At 43.4% G+C, this 19,713-nt stretch overlaps 1 protein-coding gene across 1 annotated transcript in view; it reads right to left on the bottom strand.

Annotated features, from left to right (window-relative positions):
- Positions 1–19,172, bottom strand: part of LOC137344332 (synaptotagmin-6-like) — a 156,150-nt gene extending 136,978 nt beyond the window's left edge. Inside the window, exon 1 of the mRNA XM_068007195.1 lies at positions 19,100–19,172. Coding sequence (XP_067863296.1) covers positions 19,100–19,172 — 73 coding nt within the window. The remainder of the gene's footprint in view (positions 1–19,099) is intronic.
- Between the last annotated feature and the right edge of the window lie 541 nt (positions 19,173–19,713).

Here is a 19,713-nt window from a genome sequence, read left to right as displayed (position 1 = left end):
TGCAACATTGACTATTGAACAGTTTAGCAGCACGTGGGTGAGATTATGAGACTCACAGCAGCTCAGGAACTGCAGTTACATTTCTCACCTTTTAGATGGTACCCATGAGATCCTGTGACACAACCTCCTCTCTCCAGATGGTCTGAAAGAGTGAAGAAAGTCAGCTGAGCAATGTAGTACAGCCACATTGGTAGTTTCCTCTTGAGATTCCATCAGGACATGGAACTTTAGTGTTCTTCAACTAAATGGTAGCTTTTCAAATTTCACTGAGAATGGGCGAACAGTCCATGACATTGGCAACTGTACAATGTGCTAGGCAGTTTAGGACTTCTTCCATGATGTATTCACTAGCTTGTCAAAATCCTTACATCATCACTGTAGGATGAGAATGTTATCATCTACTCTCAGCCCAAGTTAACTAGCCTGCTTATGTTTACATTTTCTGTATCTTTCAGCATTTTAAAAACCTCCATCATCTCACATCCTCAATTATCTGTTCTCCAATGAGAATGAGTTTGAGAATTGATTTTTAAATGAAGTAACCTAGCCGAACACCCATAGAACAAGGTCTTACTAAGATTGAAAGGATTAGCTGACAAGATGAAGTAAATCAACTAGTAATGGTTAGGTGCCACGAAGCTTAGATTTTAAAAGCCTATATACTGGAGGAGGAAGAGAAGATTGAGGGAGGTAAGCAATTCTAAAGCTTTCCTGCGAGAGTATATATATTAGAGTCGAAGGCAGTGTGATAAATTTTGATTTCAGAATGTAGGGAGCAGGAAGAACATTTAGGATAGTGCTTACGAAGAACAAGAGAGGATAGTTTGGAAGAGCAATAACATGGTAGTACTGATAAAATAGAGACAAATCAAGAAAGGATGTGATGGAGAACAAGGTTGAGAGACCAGAGATGAGAGAAGAATTGCCTGTTAAAATTCATTCTAGTGTCATGTCCAGCAGTATAACAGAATTAGGACAGTCTCTTTTGGTAGGTCTTGCTCCTCTTTTGGGGTGGGCATGTAAATGACTGACTTTTCCATGTGCAGTTAACAGTGAGATATACAGAAGCCGTATAATACTAGGTGGTAGTGAATAGTCAGCATTTAACTGTTGTGTGCCTAATACTGTTCTGCAGACAAAAGCCTCGGCACTGTTTCCTGCTTTGCCTCCTTTCGTGGTTTTTGATTACACAGAACATTCTGACGTGGAAATACTTCGCACAATCCATGTGACAAGATGACAGATATGGAAAAAGAGGCAGGTGCACTGCCCTTAATCAGATATGTGAGCTCCTGTTAAAACAATTCATTCTGTTTTTTCTCCCTCCAATCCTTTATCAGAAGCTGGTTTCGAAATACAGCCTGCCCCATGATCAAGAGTTAAGTAAACTGTGCTCAGTCCGTGCAGGTACCCTGAAATCACTACTTAAAAGGAACACAATGCATTTGTATTTACTACTTGACTCTGACAGTCACTTCCTGGCCTTCAGTGACTGGTTTATATTTCATGAACGCTAGCCAGGTTCCTTCACTACTAAATTAGGGTTACAGCTGACAGCTCACTTGTGTCTGGTACTGGCTGGCTTGTGTGCATCTATCAACTCCCATACATTTACAGTGCACACCAGGTGAATAAAATCTGATCGTTCACTCATATCTGGTACTGTGCGGCCTGTGGATTCATGTACTCTGGAATGGCTTTCCCCCCCCCCCAAGCCTTAGCTATCCTGTATGCAGCACACCGGCTGCCAATGCTTCTAAATATAGTTTACTGATCTAGGCAATATTTCTTGTCCAGGCTTTTATTTGTTATTTTTGTTTGTGATATTCTCTCCTCCTCTCCTGATGGAAGTGACTGGGTTTTGGTTCCATAGATTTAAAAAATAATAATTCTCAGGATTTGGGCGTTGCTGGCAAGGCCAGAGTTTATTACCCATCCCTCATTGCCCTGAGTGGTCGGCCTTCTTCTTGAAACGCTGCAGTCCACGTGTTTCTTGTTATTCTTTGTAGCACTTTGGTACAATTGAGTGACCACTTCATAGGGCAGTTAGGAATCATAGCATTATAGGATCATAGAATCTTACAGCACAGAATGAGGCCATTCGTCCCGTTGCGCCTCTACCAGCTCTTTGAAAGAGCTGTCCAATTTAGTCCCACTCCCCAGCTTTTTCCCCATAACCCTGCAAGTTAGACCTCTTCAAGTACATGTCCAGTTGCTTTTTGAAAGTTCCTATGGAATCTGATTCCACTGCCCTTTCAGGTAGTGCGTTCCAGATCTTAACAATTCTCTGTGTGAAAACATTTCTCCTCATTTCCGCTCCAGTTCTTTTGCCAATAATTTTAAATTTATGACCTCTGGTTACTGACCCACTTGCCAGAGGAAACAGTTTCTCCCTACTTGCTCTATCAGAATCCCTCATAACTTTGAATACCTCGATTAGGTCTCCCCTTAACCTTCTCTGCTCTAAGGAGAACAATCTTAGCTTCTCCAATCTCTCCACATAACTGAAGTCCCTCATCCTTGGTATCATCCTGGTAAACCTTCTCTGTACCCTCTCTAAAGCCCTGACATCCTTCCTAAAGTGTGGTGCCCAGAATTGTACACAATGCTCCAGCTGAGGTCCAACCGGTGATTTGTAAAAGTTCAGCATGACTTCCTTGTTTTTGTATTACAAAGCCATGTATCCTGTACGCTTTCTTAACCGCCTCATCAACTTGCCCTGTCACCTTCAAAGATTTGTGAGTATGCACCTCCAGGTTCTCTACTCTTACATATCCCTCAACATAGTATCATTTAGATTATACTGCCTCTCCATGTTGTTCCTCCCAAATTGCATCACTTCACACATATCCACATTAAATTACATGTGTCTGCCCATTTCACCAGTCTGTCTATTTCCTCCTGAAGTCTGCTACTATCCTCCTCACTATTTACTGTGTTGCCAAGTTTTGTATCATCCGCAAACTTCAAAATTGTACTCCCTATACCCAAGTCCAGGTCATTTATATATAAGAAAAGCAATGGTCCTAATACCGATCCCTTGGGGACACCACTGCATACTTCTCTCCAGTCAGAAAACCATCTGTTCACCATTACTCTCTGACTCCTATCCCTTAACCAATTATGTACCCAAGTTACCATCATCCCTTTAATCCCATGTACTTCTATTTTCTGAATAAGTCTGTTATGTGGTACTTTATTAAATGCCTTTTGAAAGTCCATATATACATCTATTGCACTACCTTCATCAACCCTCTCTGTTACTTCATCGAGGAACTCTATCAGGTTAGACAGACTTGATTTGCCTTTAACAAATCCCTGCTGGCTATCCCTTATTAACCCATGCTTCTCCAAATGAGAATTAATTTTGTCCTTGACAATGGTCTCTAGTAGTATTTCCACCACTGATGTTCGACTGATTGGCCTGTAGTTACCAGGTTTATACCTCTCCCCTTTTTTGAATAAGAATGTAACATTTGCAATCCTCCAGTCCCCTGGCCCCACTCCCATATCTAAGGATGATTGAAAGATTGTGGTCAGAGCTTCTGCTATCTCCATCCTTGTTTCCCTTAGCAACCTAGGATGCATCCCATCAGGACCGGGTGACTTGTTAACTTTCACAGGTTGGTGTGAGACTGGAGTCACATATAGGCCAGACCGGGTAAGGACGGCAGGTTTTCTCCCGTAGCCCACAGAATTGCCCATTCAATACATTGTGAGGGTAAAAAGGAAGTCTTAGCATTACAGCCTTTCCTGGTTAAAAGTAGACTGTCAAGGCTCATCATGTCCTCATCTGCATCCACACCCGTACACTTTCCAGCAGGGGTCAGTGTATACCAATCAGGAGCATAGGATTTTCTAAACGTAAAAAGGCCAAAGTTCGCCAAAGGTAGCCGCATGGTATAACAATAATGGAGTTGTCGACTAATCATAGCAATCAATCTCTATCAATTAGTCTACAACATACCCAGACATGACAGAAGGAAAAACTCCAGTGGTGGAGAGTTTTGGGAACCGAAGGTCCAAAGTCCCCTTTTTCCTCGTAAGCACATTGAACTTACCACACATCATGTTTCAAATGACTCATATACTGTATCCCAAAATGTTATTTTCTGAAAGAAATCTAACTAATTTGCATTTGAATGAAGTGTGCCTGATTTTTCTTTTCTAAGATCAGGGTTGCTGAGGCCAAAGTTAGCACTCTCAGTGCACCCTGTCAGACCTCAGCTAATTCTGGGGACTAAACTTGGGACCACATGGGTTTTAATTCCAGTGCAGGCATTATGGAACCTCTTCTGTACAGGTTTAACACAATAGCTTGGTTATTCTGGTTTCTGCGTATTGCGATCAGTTCTGGCACCCGAGAAAGGATATATTGGCCTTAGAGGGGGTGCAGCGCAGATTCACCAGAATGAGACTGGGGCTAAAAGGGTTAAATTATGAAGACAGATTGCATAGACGAGGCTTGTATTCCCTTGAGTATAGAAGATTAAGGGGTGATCTAATTGAGATGTTTAAGATGATTAACTGATTTGATAGGGTAGATAGAGAGAAACTATTTCCTCTGGTTGGGCAAGTCCAGAACAAGGGGGCATAACCTTAAAATTAAAGCTAGGCCTTTCAGGAGTGATGTCAGGAAGCACTTCTTCACACAAAGGGTAGTGGAAATATGGAACTCTCTCCCCCAAAAAGCTGTTGAGGCTGGGGGTCATTTGAAAATTTCAAAACTGAGATTGATAGATTTTTGTTAGGCAAAGGTATTAAGGGTTACGGAACCAAGGCAGGTAGATGGAGTTAAGATACAGATCAGAGCAATGATCTAATTGAATGGCAGAACAGGTTCGAGGAGCTGAATGGCCTACTCCTGCTCCTATGTTTCGCTTAGAACTTAAGTAGACCATCTCCTCGATGGCACCAACCCACAGTATAGTTTGATTTGTACTGATAGTACCCATTCTGTGTAATCAACATATCCATGTGCCATCACACATAGAATGGAATCATTTTGATTTAGAACCCAACAATTAAACAAGCTTATTAGCGTCAGTGTATAAAATGCCTACTACAAAAAAACTCATAAAATTTAATTATACATGAGATCCATCATGGAATACCCCATAATAATCCTAAATTTACAAAGGACCAGCTGTGTGCATTATTCTGAGTTGAGGGCAGTCATGGTAACACAGTTGGTCTGTATAAGTTAAACAAAAAAATGCTTTGATCACAGAAGTAAACTGAAAAGTATTCACAGCAATTAAAATGGATAAAGAGGAGGGTACACTGAAACGAATAACTTTAGCCCAGGGTTTGGTTTCGTTTTAATTACACAAACAAGTCATTACATCTACACATGCAAACTGGAGAATGTTTATTGCCTCAATATTCTTCCTATAGTGTGAAGCCCAAAATGGTCCAACTGTGGTCTTAATAAGGTTTTATATAGATTCACTATTACCTTTTACATTCTATACCCCTTTCCATAAAACCCAGTATTCCATTAGCTTTCTTTACAGCCTGATCCATTTGAAGTGCTGCTTTTAATGTCTTTTGAACCCAACCCCCCAAATCCCTCTGCTCTTTCACATCATCCAGCTTTCCCTCATTCTAACTATAATTATCACTTCTTTTTACCAAAATGTACTATCTCATATTTATTTATGTCGAATTCCATCAGCTACTTTTATCAATATTCCCTTTGCAGCTTCCTTTGGTCCTCAGAATTATTTACTAAGCTTCCTATTTTAGTATTGTTTGAAAATTTGGACTCTGCTCCTTCTAGCCCGATATCCAAATCATTGATATACACAGTGAGCAGAAGTAGTTCCAGAACAGAACTCTGTGGTACACCTCTACCAACTACTCTGAGAAACAGCTCTTAATTACTACAGTTCCCTCCCCTCTAACCAGTTTTTAATCCAGTTTGCTACCCTCCCCCTAATTCCATACCCATTAATCTTCTCTTATAAGGTTCCCTGTCAGGGACTTTTTGGAAGTCCACGGACATCACATTCACTGCATTTCCCTCATCTATCATATCTCTCACCTTTCTAAATCATTGACTGTGAAGAGAGTCTCAGTAAAGGAAGATACAGTTGAGATACTGGATGGGCTAAAAATTGATAAAGCAGAGCTACTAGAAAGGCTAGCTGTACTTAAAATAAATAAGTCACCCGGTCCAGATGGGATGCATCCTAGGTTGCTGAGGGAAGTAAGGGTGGAAATTGTGGAGGTACTGACCATAATCTTCAAAACATCCTTAGATACAGGGGTGGTGCCAGAGGACTGGAGAATTGCAAATGTTACACCCTTTTCAAAAAACGGCGTAAGGATAAACCCTGCAACTATAGGCCAGTCAGTTTAACCTCGATGGTGGGAAACTTTAAGAAACGATAATCCGGGACAGAATTAACAGTCATTTGGGCGATTGTGCATTGATTAGGGAAAGCCAGCACGGATTTGTTAAAGGCAAATCGTGTTTAATTAACTTGATAGAGTTTTTTGATGAGGTAACAGAGAGGGTAGATGAGGGCAATGCAGTTGATGTGGTGTATATGGACTTTCAAAAGGCGTTTAATAAAGTGTCACATGGTAGGCTTGTCATCATGATTGCGGCCTATGGAATAAATGGGGCAGTAGCAACATGGATACAGAATTGGCTAAGTAACAGGAAACATAGAGTAGAGGTGAATGGTTGCCTTTTGGACTGGAGGGAGGTGTACAGTGGTGTTCCCCAGGGGTCAGTGCTGGGACCACTGCTTTTCTAGATATATATTAATGACTTGGACTTGGGTGTACAGGGCACAATTTCGAAATTTGCAGATGACACAAAACTTGGAAGGGTAGTGAACAGTGAGGAGGATAGTGATAGACTTCAAGAGGATATAGACAAGCTGGTGACATGGGTGGACACGTGGCAGATGAAATTTAACGCAGAAAAATGCAAAGTGATACATTTCGGTAGGAAGAATGAGGAGAGGCAATATAAACTAGAGAGCACAACTCTAAAAGGGGTACAGGGACAGAGAGATCTGGGGATATATGTGCACAAATTGTTGAAGGTGGCAGGGCAGGTTGAGAAAGTGGTTAAAAAAGCATAAGGGATCCTGGGCTTTATAAATAGAGGCATAGAGTACAAAAGTATGGAAGTCATGATGAACCTTTATAAAACATTGGCCACAACTGGACTATTGTGTCCAGTTCTGGGCACCGCACTTTAGGAAAGATGTGAAGGCCTTAGAGAGGGTGCGGAAGAGATTTACTGGAATGATTCCATGGATGATGGACTTCAGTTACGTGGATAGACTGGAGAAGCTGGGGTTGTTCTCCTTGGAACAGAGAAGGTTGCGAGGAGATTTGATAGAGGTATTCAAAATCACGAAGGGTCTAGACAGTAGATAGAGAGAAACTGTTCCCATTGCCGGAAGGGTCAAGAACCAGAGAGCATAGATTTAAGGTGATTGGCAAAAGAACCAAAGGTGACATGAGGAGAAACTTTTTTACACAGCGAGTGGTTAGGATCTGGAATGCACTGCACTGCCCGAGGGCATGATGGAGGCAGATTCAATCATGGCCTTCAAAAGGGAACTGGATAAGTACTTGAAAGTAAAAAATTTGCAGGGCTACGGGGATAGGGCGGGGGAGTGGGACTATCTGGATTGCTCTTGCATAGAGCCGGCGCAGACTCAATGGGCCGAATGGCCTCGTTCTGTGCTGTAACCTTTCTGTGATTCTATGATTTGAGATATCCTGAGGTCATGAAAAGGCACTCTGTAAATTCAAGTTCTTTCTTTCCTCGACACGATCTTCCTTTCTGAAATCCATGTTGGCTGCTTCTAGCTATTTTCTCTTCATCTAGATATTAAGTAATTTCATCTTTAAAGATTAAATTTCCCCCAAGCACCAATTTTAAACTTACTGCTCTGTAATTACACAATTAGCTCTGTCTTCTTTTGTGAAAATGGGTACAGTCTCCATCACTTATAGCGGGCATGTTTGTGCGATATGCCCATTATACGTGATGCCCAGTATACCGGGGTAGCCCTATTATCGTTTTCTACAAGAATATTCCTTCTGTGTAGTGACCTTTTGGCCAGTTATTTCCTGCTCCACTCTGACGTGCAGCTTTATTTAAACTGCACTCAGTGCTTAATACAAACTGTAACCCCACACCACTGAAAAGGGATAAGAAGGCCTTAACTACTCAAAAGGTAGCTGAACATTAATGAGGTGTTATTTTCATACTTATGTTTGTTTTGAGCATTCAGTGCACCTTAATGAGGTGAGAACTACTGAGCTGTTTCTGCCTGAAATAAACAGAGCACCTAAGATGTTATAACGGGCAACTTTGCGATTGACGTTAATGCAAATGGTTAACGTTTATCGCTTTTTTGGCCAATATATGCAACTGCTCATTTTAAACATGGACGTTTTAAGTGGCGGGCAAATATCCACTCTCAACAGGACCTGGGAATATAATTTCTAGGGCCTCCACTATTTCTTCCCAATTTCCCTCTGATCCTTGGATGTACCCTGTCAGGTCCCAGCACTTTGATCTTCTTTAGTTCAATTAACTTCCCTAATATTTTAATTTAATAGAATTTATCTTCGAAATATAGAAACATAGAAAATAGGAGCAAGAGTAGGCCATTCGGCCCTTCGGGCCTGCTCCGCCATTCAAAATGATCATGGCTGATCATCTAACTCAGTACCCTGTTTCTGCTTTTTCCCCATATCCCTTGATCCCTTTAGCGTATATTTCCTTAGATATATAAATATATCTTATCTCACTTTTAACCAAATCAGGATTTACTTCCTCTCCAATGTTCTTCTCTTCTGTACAAACTAAAGTGAAGTACTTGTTAAGTAACCCTGCTAATTTCCTCTCCTAACTCATTGTCCTCTCCTCTCCTCTCAGGCATCCCACCTCATATTTAACGATTTGCACACAATGAATTATTTTGAAGTGCAGTTCGCCAATTTTTACACAGCCGGATAACAGCACTGAGATGAATGGCTGATTAATCTGCTTTTGGTGGTGTTGATTAAGAGAGAAATATTGGCCAAGACACCAGGAGAACTCCCCTGGTCTTCTTCCAATAATACCATAGGATCTTCAACATGCACCTGAGCAGGAAGATGGAGCTTCAGTTTAATATTTCATCCAAAGAACCGCAACGTTACTGTTTGGCCTTTTTTGTTCCAACACTTGCTCTTACATTTGTGGCTGGACGACAGCTTCCATAACTAGACTGAGCCCCTTACGCACTGAAACCTTTGTCTTTATTTGCTGTCACATCTGCATTAGTGTGCCCAGGTTTAACAGTGAACTTCTAATGGTAAACCACTTATTGAGAATCCGTGGGATGGCCACCTCTCCCATCGACCTTTGAAGATGGAAAATAACACATTTCCAGGTCAGCGTGTACATGGTACAACTGTTGGGTCAGATCTATTTACAAGCATGCAGAGGGGGGTTTTAACTCCCCCCATGCCCCCCAACCAGCTGAAACTGGGCGCAGGCAGTCAAAATGGAGCAGGGGGGCATACCCGCTGAGCGGACGAGCTGCTCTGGGCGCTCGTTTTCCACCCGCAGCCCGCCAGCTGTATGCTAATGAGGCTCGGCCCTCAAAACGGAACGAGCCTCCGGTTGGGACAATTAGGCGGCTGGTGGACACACTCCACTGGCCAGCCGATCGCCCGGACACTGCTGGTGAGGAAATCTACTTAATGATCTGGGAGAGTCAGAAAAAAAAACCCAGGCCAATTTTGGGGAAAAAAAATCTGGGAAATCTGTCTGCATTTCTGAAGGTGACCAAAACGAGTTCCAGATGATCACACAGTGACCATGAGGTACATACCCAACATCCCACCAACCTTTTGTGTGCAATGATATTAATCACAGAAAGGAACTCGTCCAGCTCCTTTATGAATTGTTGCAGCAAATCCTCACTTGTTACATGAGCTGGTAACTTTTTCTAAGTGTCGACAATGCTCTACCTAAAGCACTGACATCTAACCTAGCCCTATGCTTGCGTAGTTTATGCGCACACCATCACCTCCAAGTTACACACCATCCCGACTTGGGAATATTTTACCGTTCCCTCATCGTCACTGGGTCAAAATCCTGGAACTCTCTACCGACCAGCACTGTGGGAGAACCTTTCCACATGGACTGCAGCGGTTCAAGAAGACGGCTCACCACCACCTTCTCAAGGGCATCTAGGGATGGACAATAAATAATGGCCTTGCCAGAGTGCCCATATACCCAGAATGGATTTTTTTAAAAGTCCCTTTATTTTTCTTAACCACTCTAGTTCAACTAGACCTTACACAGAGACATAGTCCAGGCCTTATATAATTTTAAACAGTTCATTTAAATCTCCTTGAAGCTTATGCTTTTCTAAAGTAAAAAGTCCCAGTTCTCTAAGCCGATTGTGATAACTAAGGGCTTTTAAACTAGTAGCCCTCCTTTGAACCTTTCCCAGGGCTTCTGTATCACCTACCATGTGAGGGGACCAAAACAAAACACTGCATTCTCGATGAGGCCTAGCTAAAGCCTTAGATTTATACTGAATTGCCCTCACTATATACGTTGGCACTCTATTTGCCTTCACAAGAGCCTCTTGGCACTGGTCGTGCACCTTCAGAGACTCATGTGCTGTTAAATCTAGGTCCCTTTCCAGCTCAACAGACTTTTCTTTTAACTCTTTACACCATCCTCGACATTATTTTCCAAATAAAGAATTTTGCAGGTAATTATCTGCTAGCCAAGTCATTAAATGCAGCTGTAAACTTTATAGCTGGCAGCACAAAAAAGCTTCCAAATGATGCTATAAACTAAAACTAATCACCTGCTCTGCATAATGAGTTAAGAATCAAGATGGACGAGTCACACTCAGATTTTTTTAAAGACGTGCACACACACACAAACTTTTAAACAGATTTTTGAATGAACACTCTTATAATTGAACTGAAATTGCAGGAGACCAAAAGATCATGGAATAGCTTGAAGGACTTGACTTCAAAAGGACAGTGATGTATTGGTTCACGGCAAGGAGAGCCTGAAGCCATAGTTCAAACTTGTGGGATTGAAATTGTTTCACTGGGAAAAATAAATTTGAGGGAGACCCTTAATCCGGGTCTTTGAATGTATCTGTAAGATTATTTGATTTAGACCATAAACTCAGAACAATAGGAGAATGGTTTACAGTTAAACTAGGATGAAATAAAACTAGAGATTAGGAAAAACCACCCGCCACATAGATTAGTGAAAAAGTGATGCCAAGTACCTGAGAAAAGGGTCAGGGTGGTGAAGATCAGCTCTTTCAAAAAGGAACTGGATAAGCAATTGGTTTGGAACAGGATTAGAGGCCATAGGATAGGCATAGATTGGGATGATTTTTTTATTCATTGTTGGGACATGTGTGTCACTAGCAAGGCCAGCATTTATTGCCCATCCCTAGCTACCTTTGAGAAGGTGGTGGTGAGCCTTCTTCTTGAACCGCTGCAGTCTATCAAGTATTTCATGGAGCACAATGGGATTAGAATGTATTAATACAGAACTTTCCTTCAAGATATTAAAGTGGAAAGTGAAGAGTCAAAGCAAGAGTCCATGATAATGCAGTCTGTGCATGGACATGAACTTAAAGGGCTTCATTGTGTTTTCTTCTCCAATGGTTTACAGTCTTATATACACAAACACATCAGTAAAACACATCAGAGGAGACAGATTTAAGCTAATTGGCAGAAGAACCGGGGGGGAGAGGAGGAGAATTTTTTTTACGCAGAGATTTGTTATGATCTGGAATGCACTGCCTGAAAGGGTGAAGCACATTCAATAGTAACTTTCAAAAGAGAATTGGATATATATATATATGAAAAGAAAAAAGAAAAGAAGAGCAGGGGAGTGGAACTAATGGGATAGCTCTTTCAGAGAGCTGGCACAGGCACAAAGGGCCAAATGGCCTCCTTCTGCGCTGTAAGATTCTATTGATCTATAAACAGGCAGATTTTCCAGTGTGGTGGTGACTCTTTTGCCCCAAGACAGGGAATGGAGTTACAGCAGCAAATCACCTTTCATTGCTGGCTCTTCTTGAAGTTGTTGAGCCTCAATCAAAGCAAAAAGGTTACCAAGGTAACCATTCCAACACCACTACTCCTAGTACTGAGAGTTCCGAAACTAGGTCATGAAGCTTGGGGGGGGGGGCAAGTACCACACAGAGCCCAAGCACCAGCACTTCCACATAAAGAGAGGCCCAGGAGAAAAATAACGACCCCAGGAGTAACCTTGGTGCAGGACATTAGCCAAAAAAAAGAAATACTTATTTCACTGCTATTTTTGAACACACTGGAATTAAACATAAAATTTAAAATAAGTCATAACAATCTAGACGTGAAAAATTTTAGATTGAACCCAATGATGAATAAAACTAAACCTGATTTACGCCTCATTTTTGTTACAAATAAAAACAATATTTAAACAGAGCTCTCCCTTAAATTTTTCCCATTTGTGCTATCAATTTAATGGGTTGACTTCAGGGAGGGGGCACCTCTTCCTAGATTATTAGCAAAAGTGGAGGGAACCTTGTGACATGGGTTGGTATTTGACTGGGAGGTAGGAGACAGAGGGAGTTAAACTGGTTAACTCCCAAAAACGGGCGCGGGGATCACAGTGCGCGATTAACCCATGTCTGGTCGCTGAGATGCAGGCACCGTGTATCTTTCGTGCTGCCTGCTGTTTTACATGATTGCTATGTGCAGCCAGCCTTACCTGTTCTGTTGAGTGGCTGCTCACCAGGAGGGGTCCAGATATCGCGAATGGCTAGCACCACTTAAAGGCAGCCTGCACCTCTTAAAGGGAAGGTGCACTGTGGCTGCAGGAAGTGGTGAAAGTCAATGGTGAAGTGAATCTGTGCTGCAATATAGTGAAGCATGGAGATGATGGGAACGATGGAATTTTTAATGACCAAAAACTTGGCTGCTCAAAGTTTGCGGGCATCTTATATTTTCAAAAGATAAGATACGGGCTGAACAGAGTCTGAACGGAGATCAGAAATCACACCCGTAAAACACAGATACAGGTCCCAGCCTTATGTTTACAAACTGTTGAGTTCCTTCGAAACATTGAATAAAGGTTGCTCACAACTACATCCCACATCCTCCAATCTGCACTCCTGACCTGCCAATCTGCCGATCTGAGTTTGTACCGGGCCTGCGAGGGTGCATGCACCAAGGTTCTCTGATGATGCACAAGAAGCCTTGGTGCAAGAGGTGGACAGAAGGAGGGACATCCTATATCCACGGGGGGGGGAGGGGGCAAGAGGCCCTCCAGACATAAGCTCCCGAGGCAATGGGAGGCAGTAGGGGACAAAGTCAATGCCAGGCGCACAGTACCACGAACATGGATGCAGTGCAGGAAGAAGTTCAATGCTTTGACACGAGTGGTCAAGGTGAGTGAGGTCAACTGTCAAGGGCGTCTCCTACCAACTGCACCATTAGCCACATCCACTGCTCCATGCACTACACCCCCCCATCACCCACCTACCAACAAACTCTTTCTATCAGTACTCAACTCTTCCAATCAGATGCTTTATCTCACCCTCACAAATTAGCACGGTTGCAAGCCAAACGTCCACAACTCACAGGCCACACACACTGGCAGCTATTCAACCATGGCAGGCACATCACCCAAACATCTTGCAGGACACTCACCACCACATTTCCCACTTTCCTGCAGGAGAAGGTGGTGCATAACAGGAGGCAGCAAGCGGCAGTGGCTCCATGGAACATGAACCCGCTGCTCTCTCTCAGGATGACAGCATACCTGACCCACCCCTGCCAGACCGCCAGTGCCCTTGCTGTTGCCTGTCAGCTAGCCAGCCCACTCCCTGTGGATTATTGAAACTTTATTATCAGAAGATAAGAACAGGATTAGGCCATTTAGCCCCTCGAGCCTGTTCCGCCATTCAATGAGATAATGGTTGAGCTGTGACCTAACTCCATATACCGCCTTAGGCCCATATCCCTTAATACCTTTGGTTAACAAAAATCTATCAATCTCAGATTTAAAATTAACAATTGAGCTAGCATCAACTGCCATTTGCAGAAGAGCGTTCCAAACTTCTACCATCCTTTGTGTGTAGAAATGTTTCTTAACTTCACTCCTGAAAGTCCTGGCTCTAATTTTTAGGCCATGTCCCCTCATCCTAGTATTCAAGAATAGGAGACCTCCAAAATCAGGTACAAATGCATCAGCAGCCAGAAGCAATAATCCACCAACTAGCCTGTAACTCCTGCATGATCCCTTTAAATAGAGCTGGTTGGGGGAGGGGGTCCTCCATGCCGTTTAAGGTCTGTTCAGCTGTGCAAGGTTAAGACAGTGCATTGGCTGGAGCGTGGAGTTCCAAAATCACATCTGTTCCTTTAAATCAGCGTTGTACACTGATTTACCACATAATCTCCCTACTTTACATGCTGCTGGCATTCGTTAATTGCGCGTGCGCAAACACCTTTACCAATATGGCGTCCTGCGCACGTCACGTCGGAAGTGCACGCCCCCATCCCAGACGCCATTTTGGGTCCTTAAGGGTCCGCGTAGCACCTATACAACAGGAGCTACTCGGCCCAATTTAGCCCCCACTATGTAGATAAAGGTAACGTTCTCTGATTAGTGGGCTGTGACAAGAGATATTCCCCAGGGATCTGTGCTGGGGCCTCAGCTTGCACCAAATAGATCAATGTCTTGGATGAAGGGATAGGGAGTTGTATATCCAAGTTTGCAGATGTCACGACGTTAGGAGACACAGTAAATTGTGTAGATGGGAGAAAAAGTTACAAAGAGACTTAGACAGATGAAGTGAATACAAAGGCTAGGAATTTATGTGTCAGTTGTACAGAGCCTTGATCAGACCCCATCTGAAGTACTCTGTTCAGTTTTGCCACCACACCTAAGGAAGGAAATATTGGCCTTGGAAGGAAATATTGGAAGAGGTGTAGCTAGAATGATACAGAATGGTTAAAATGGTTAAATTATGAGGACAGGTTGCATAAACTTGGCTTGTATTCCCTTGAGATTAGAAGTTTGAGGGGTGATCTAATCAAGAATTTAAAATGATAAGGCATTTGATAGGGTAGATACAGAGAAACTATTTCCTCTGGTGGGGGAATCCAGAACAATGATTCATAATCTTCAAATCAGAACTAAGCCATCCAGGAGTGAAATCAGGAAGCACTTTTTCACACAAAAGGTTGTGGAAATCTGGAAGTCTTTTCTCCAAAAGGCTGCTGATGCTGGGGGTCAATTGAAATTTCCAAGATCGACAGGTTTTTATTAGGCAAGGATATCGGGATATGGAGCTAAGGTGGTCAAATGGAGTTCAGCTTCGGATCAGCCATGTTCTAATAGAATGGCGGAACAGGCAAGAAGGGCTAAATGGCCTGCTCCTGTTCCTATGCCCATACCAGCATCACTAATGCTAGTTTTAGCCTCTTCCTTTTTCCCCTCATTTGCTTTCAATTGCTGCACTGAATCCCTCGAGTGAGCCATAATATGAAATGTGCTGTGCCAGACCATCACCTCAGTTGTTTTTGTTGCCTGTTTCCAATCAGCGAACATCTGCTTCTCATTACTCATGTATTATAGAGGTTTGCTTGATACAGCCTACCTCGGGCTGCTTATCCTGATTGTGAGCAGAGGTATTTTCACTTTCATTTGCAGAGCCTGTTGTGTGTACATTGTCTGTGCTGATTAAATTTCAAAGAATTTTCATACAACATCTAGCTCAAAATCAGTGTCGTTACTTAAGCCTTGAAGATCTTGCATTGTATTTTTTAATTAATTTGAATCACATGGAGAAATTTGAGCTTTTAAGGGATAAAAGTGCATTGAAAACTCAGGAGGAATAGCAGGCAGTTGGATCAGGGTTTGGGATCTTCCTCCCACCATCTAATTTTCTTTCTCCGTCCTTTCTGCGTGGGTACAGTTCCTTGAGCATTGGTAGCTCTCAAGTACTTCATCCAAGTAGCCATGTACGTGCTAGCCAGGGCAGAGAGTGTTGGGAGGCTAATTAACCATGAGGGGCATCACATCCTGTCGTCACCATCATCCATGCACATGCGCATTCCAAGAGGAATCACAGGATGGTAATGAGGAGCAAGAATTTAGGATTTTTCCCATCCATAGCCCAGGATAGTATGGCCAATTGTAGCGCCCTGACTGCCACCCCATTTGACCTCCATCAGCTGAGCACAAATTTCATGCTTGCTCTACCAATGTATGTTTCCTCACATTAAATTCTATCTGCTTCAGCTCACCCACCTCATTCGTCTAGATCCCTATTTGTTCTCACCAATTCCGTTCCCTTCTGAAGGCGCGGAGTCTGGCCAGGGTTTGGTTTCACGTGCGTGCCAGTCGTTCACCCAAGAGGCCATTATTCATGCATGATTGCAGACAGCGAATGTCGACAGTGCGTCAGGCCCAGTTAGGGTGGGGAAGGGAGGGGGTTAAATCGCAGCTGGAGCAGGATCGTGGCCTTAACCAACATCCGCACTCCCAGCATCAGGCGATGAGTAGCAATCAGGAGCAGGAACTACAGAAGATTTTCCCTTCCCCAGGGGCCTTGACCCTCACAGTATCGCTCCTATTGGATGAGATCAATGAAGTCAGCACAGATCAGGAAGCGAACATGGGATATGAGGGAGTTTAGCTTAGCAGAGAAGACTTGCTCTGTGTGCTGTGTTCTTTATAAATGAGCTTCCAATTTTGTTACGGCACAGGGGTCATTTCCCCCCCTGTTATCACATCAGACGTAGAATTACAAAGAATGCACAGCTCAGAGAGAGGCCACTTGCCCCAACTGGTCTATGCTGGTGTTTATGCTCCACACAAGCCTCCTCCCACCCCTCTTCATCTAACCCTATCAGTATATCCTTCTATTCCTTTCTTCCTCAGTACTTATCTAGCTTCCCCTTAAATGCATCTAGCCACTCTAGTGATTATTAGTGCCATTATTTATTAGTGACTATCTTATATTTATGGCCCCTAATTTTAGTCCCCCCCACAAATGGAAATATCTTCTCCACGTCTATCCAATCAAACCCTTTCATAACCTTAAAGACCTCTTTCAGGTCACCCCTCAGCCTTCTCTTTTCTAGAGAAAAGAGCCCCAGCCTGTTCAATCTTTCCTGATAGGTATATCCTCTCAGTTTTGCTATCATCCTTGTAAATCTTTTTTGCACCTTCTCCAGTGCCTCTATATCCTTTTTATAATTTGGTGACCAGGACTGTGCACATGTAGAGAAAATATTTATACTTGTGGGGGAGTCCAAAACTAGGGGCCATAAATATAAGATAGTTACTAATAAATCCAATAGGGAATTCAGGAGAAACTTCTTTACCCAGAGAATGGTTAGAATGTGGAACTCGCTACCACAAGGAGTGGTTGATGTGAATAACATAGATGCATTTAAGGGGAAGCTACGTAAGTACATGAGGGAGAAAGGAATAGAAGGTTATGCTGATAGGGTTAGATGAAGAGGGGTGGGAGAAGACTCGTGTGAAGCATAAACACCAACATGGACCAATTGGGCCAAATGGCCTGTTTCTGTGCTGTACATTCTATGTAATTCTATGTAATTTTCTTTAAATGCCATTAGCCATTCATTTGCTGATGTGCGCAGTTTCATCAAATGGAAATAGTCCCTCATACTATGTTTGTACTATGGGGAATATGTAAAAAAAAGGATCTTTTGCTAATAGGAAACTGATCCAAGTTATAATCTACTATAACCATTGAAAATAGCTAACAAAGTGACACATCTTTCCTGTAAGCTATATGTTGTCAGCCAAAGATTTATTCTATAAGGATTTTTCTAAATACAAAGCAATTGTGAAAGCAGCTTCAAAGATATCCTAATATTGTCATACTTACCAGTAGACGTATGACATTGGTTTTCATTTCACTAAAACATGTTATCAAAGGGATTTCCCACCTTTTAGCTTGTGAAGCAATTGCAATTTAATTCATGAAAGCAAAGTTGCGTCAGATGCAGATGTGGGCGGGGGAGTGGAAAAAGAGAATGCGAGATATAGGAGAGAAAGCTGAAGGGGAGGGGGATTGGGAGAGAGGGACACAGTTACACACACACACATACACATACACACAAACACAAACACACAGAGCAGAGGGAAGCTGCCCTTATATTAGTAGTAACACAGGGCTCAATTTTGTAGGGAAGTAGCGGGTGCGTTGACGATGGGGGGGCGGGGGCGGCTACGAAAATCGGGGATATCCCGATCGGGTTCGGAACCCGGCTCCAACCCACAGACTTCCGGATTCCCCATTGACACGTCTGGGTGTGCGAGCGCCTCCCGAATGCGGAAATCCCACCGGCAATTAAAGCCGACGAGATGATACTTTACAGTTGCTTAGGGATAGTTTAAGTACTTGAAGTACTTAATTTTCTCCACATTGAGGCAGGGGTCCGATTTTGAAACATCCTCAGCGTGTTTCCCGTGCTGTGGGAAACACTCCATGTTCTGACAGACGTGTTTCAGCCAGCAGCCAGTTGAACGTTCAAATACGTGTTTGACAGATGGGGAGAAAAGGTGAGTTCTTGCTGCAGAGCATTCAGTTCTTTCACACAAACTTTTGGGTGTGAGACCTTTGTGTTTTCACTGAAAATTCTTACTTTCCACTCAGGATTCTTCTGTTCACACATATTTAACAACTTTTCAGACCCCCTCAAACTCACACCATCAGGATGGGGACTGCCATGGCTGCATTCACCACTACATCCGAGGACGAGCAACATCACCAGCCTCACCGGGCACAGCGTCCACCTCCGCCACTTGGAGTTCCACAACACAGTGCTGCGCCACAGGCACCTGCACAAGAGCACAGACGGCAACAACAGAGAGAGTGACGTCGCAGGAGGCACTACCCTCGCCACAGGGTCTACAGACCAAGGCTCAGCTTCCTGGACCTCTCTGATGAGCAGTGCAAATGGAGGCTCAGAGTGAGTCGCCAGGTAGTCGCAGATATCTGCAGCCTCCTTCATGCCAAGTTGCTCCCGGCTAGGCCGAGCAGCATCTCATTACTCGTCTCTTTCCAAGTCACCACTGCCCTCAACTTCTTCACCTCCGGATCATTCCAGGGTGCCACCGGGGACATCGCCGGAGTCTCTCAGTCGTCTGCACAGAAATGCATAAGGCAGGTCACCGATGGCTTGTTTCGCAGGGCCTCGCAGTACGTCAACTTGCCCATGGGCAACCTCAGCCAGACAGAGAAGGCAGTGGGATTCCACTCTGTGGTTGGCTTCCCACAGGTGCAGGGTGTAATCGATTGCACCTCTACACGAGCCAGGACTGTTCATCAACAGGAAGTGGTATCAGTCCATCAACACTCAGCTCGTTTGTGACCACCGCAAAAGATTCCTTCACATGTGCGCCAGATTCCCTGTCAGCTGCCACGATTACTTCATCCTGAGGGAATCCAACATCCCACCCCTCTTTCATGCACCAAACACCCTTAAGGGCTGGCTCCTCGGGGACAAGGGATACCCCTGCATATGTGGTTCATGACACCTCTGAGGAACCCGAGCAACAGCGTCGAAATAACGACAGCCACATCGCTACCAGGTCTACAATTGAGCATGCTATAGGGCTGCTCAAGATGCAATTTAGTGCCTTGGTCATTCTGGCTTCAATACGCA

The sequence above is a fragment of the Heptranchias perlo genome, chromosome 27 (assembly GCF_035084215.1).
Source record: "Heptranchias perlo isolate sHepPer1 chromosome 27, sHepPer1.hap1, whole genome shotgun sequence".
Classification (NCBI taxonomy): Eukaryota; Metazoa; Chordata; class Chondrichthyes; order Hexanchiformes; family Hexanchidae; genus Heptranchias; species Heptranchias perlo.
The sequence above is the reverse complement of the archived record's forward strand: the minus strand, read 5'-3'. Positions and strand labels throughout refer to the sequence as shown.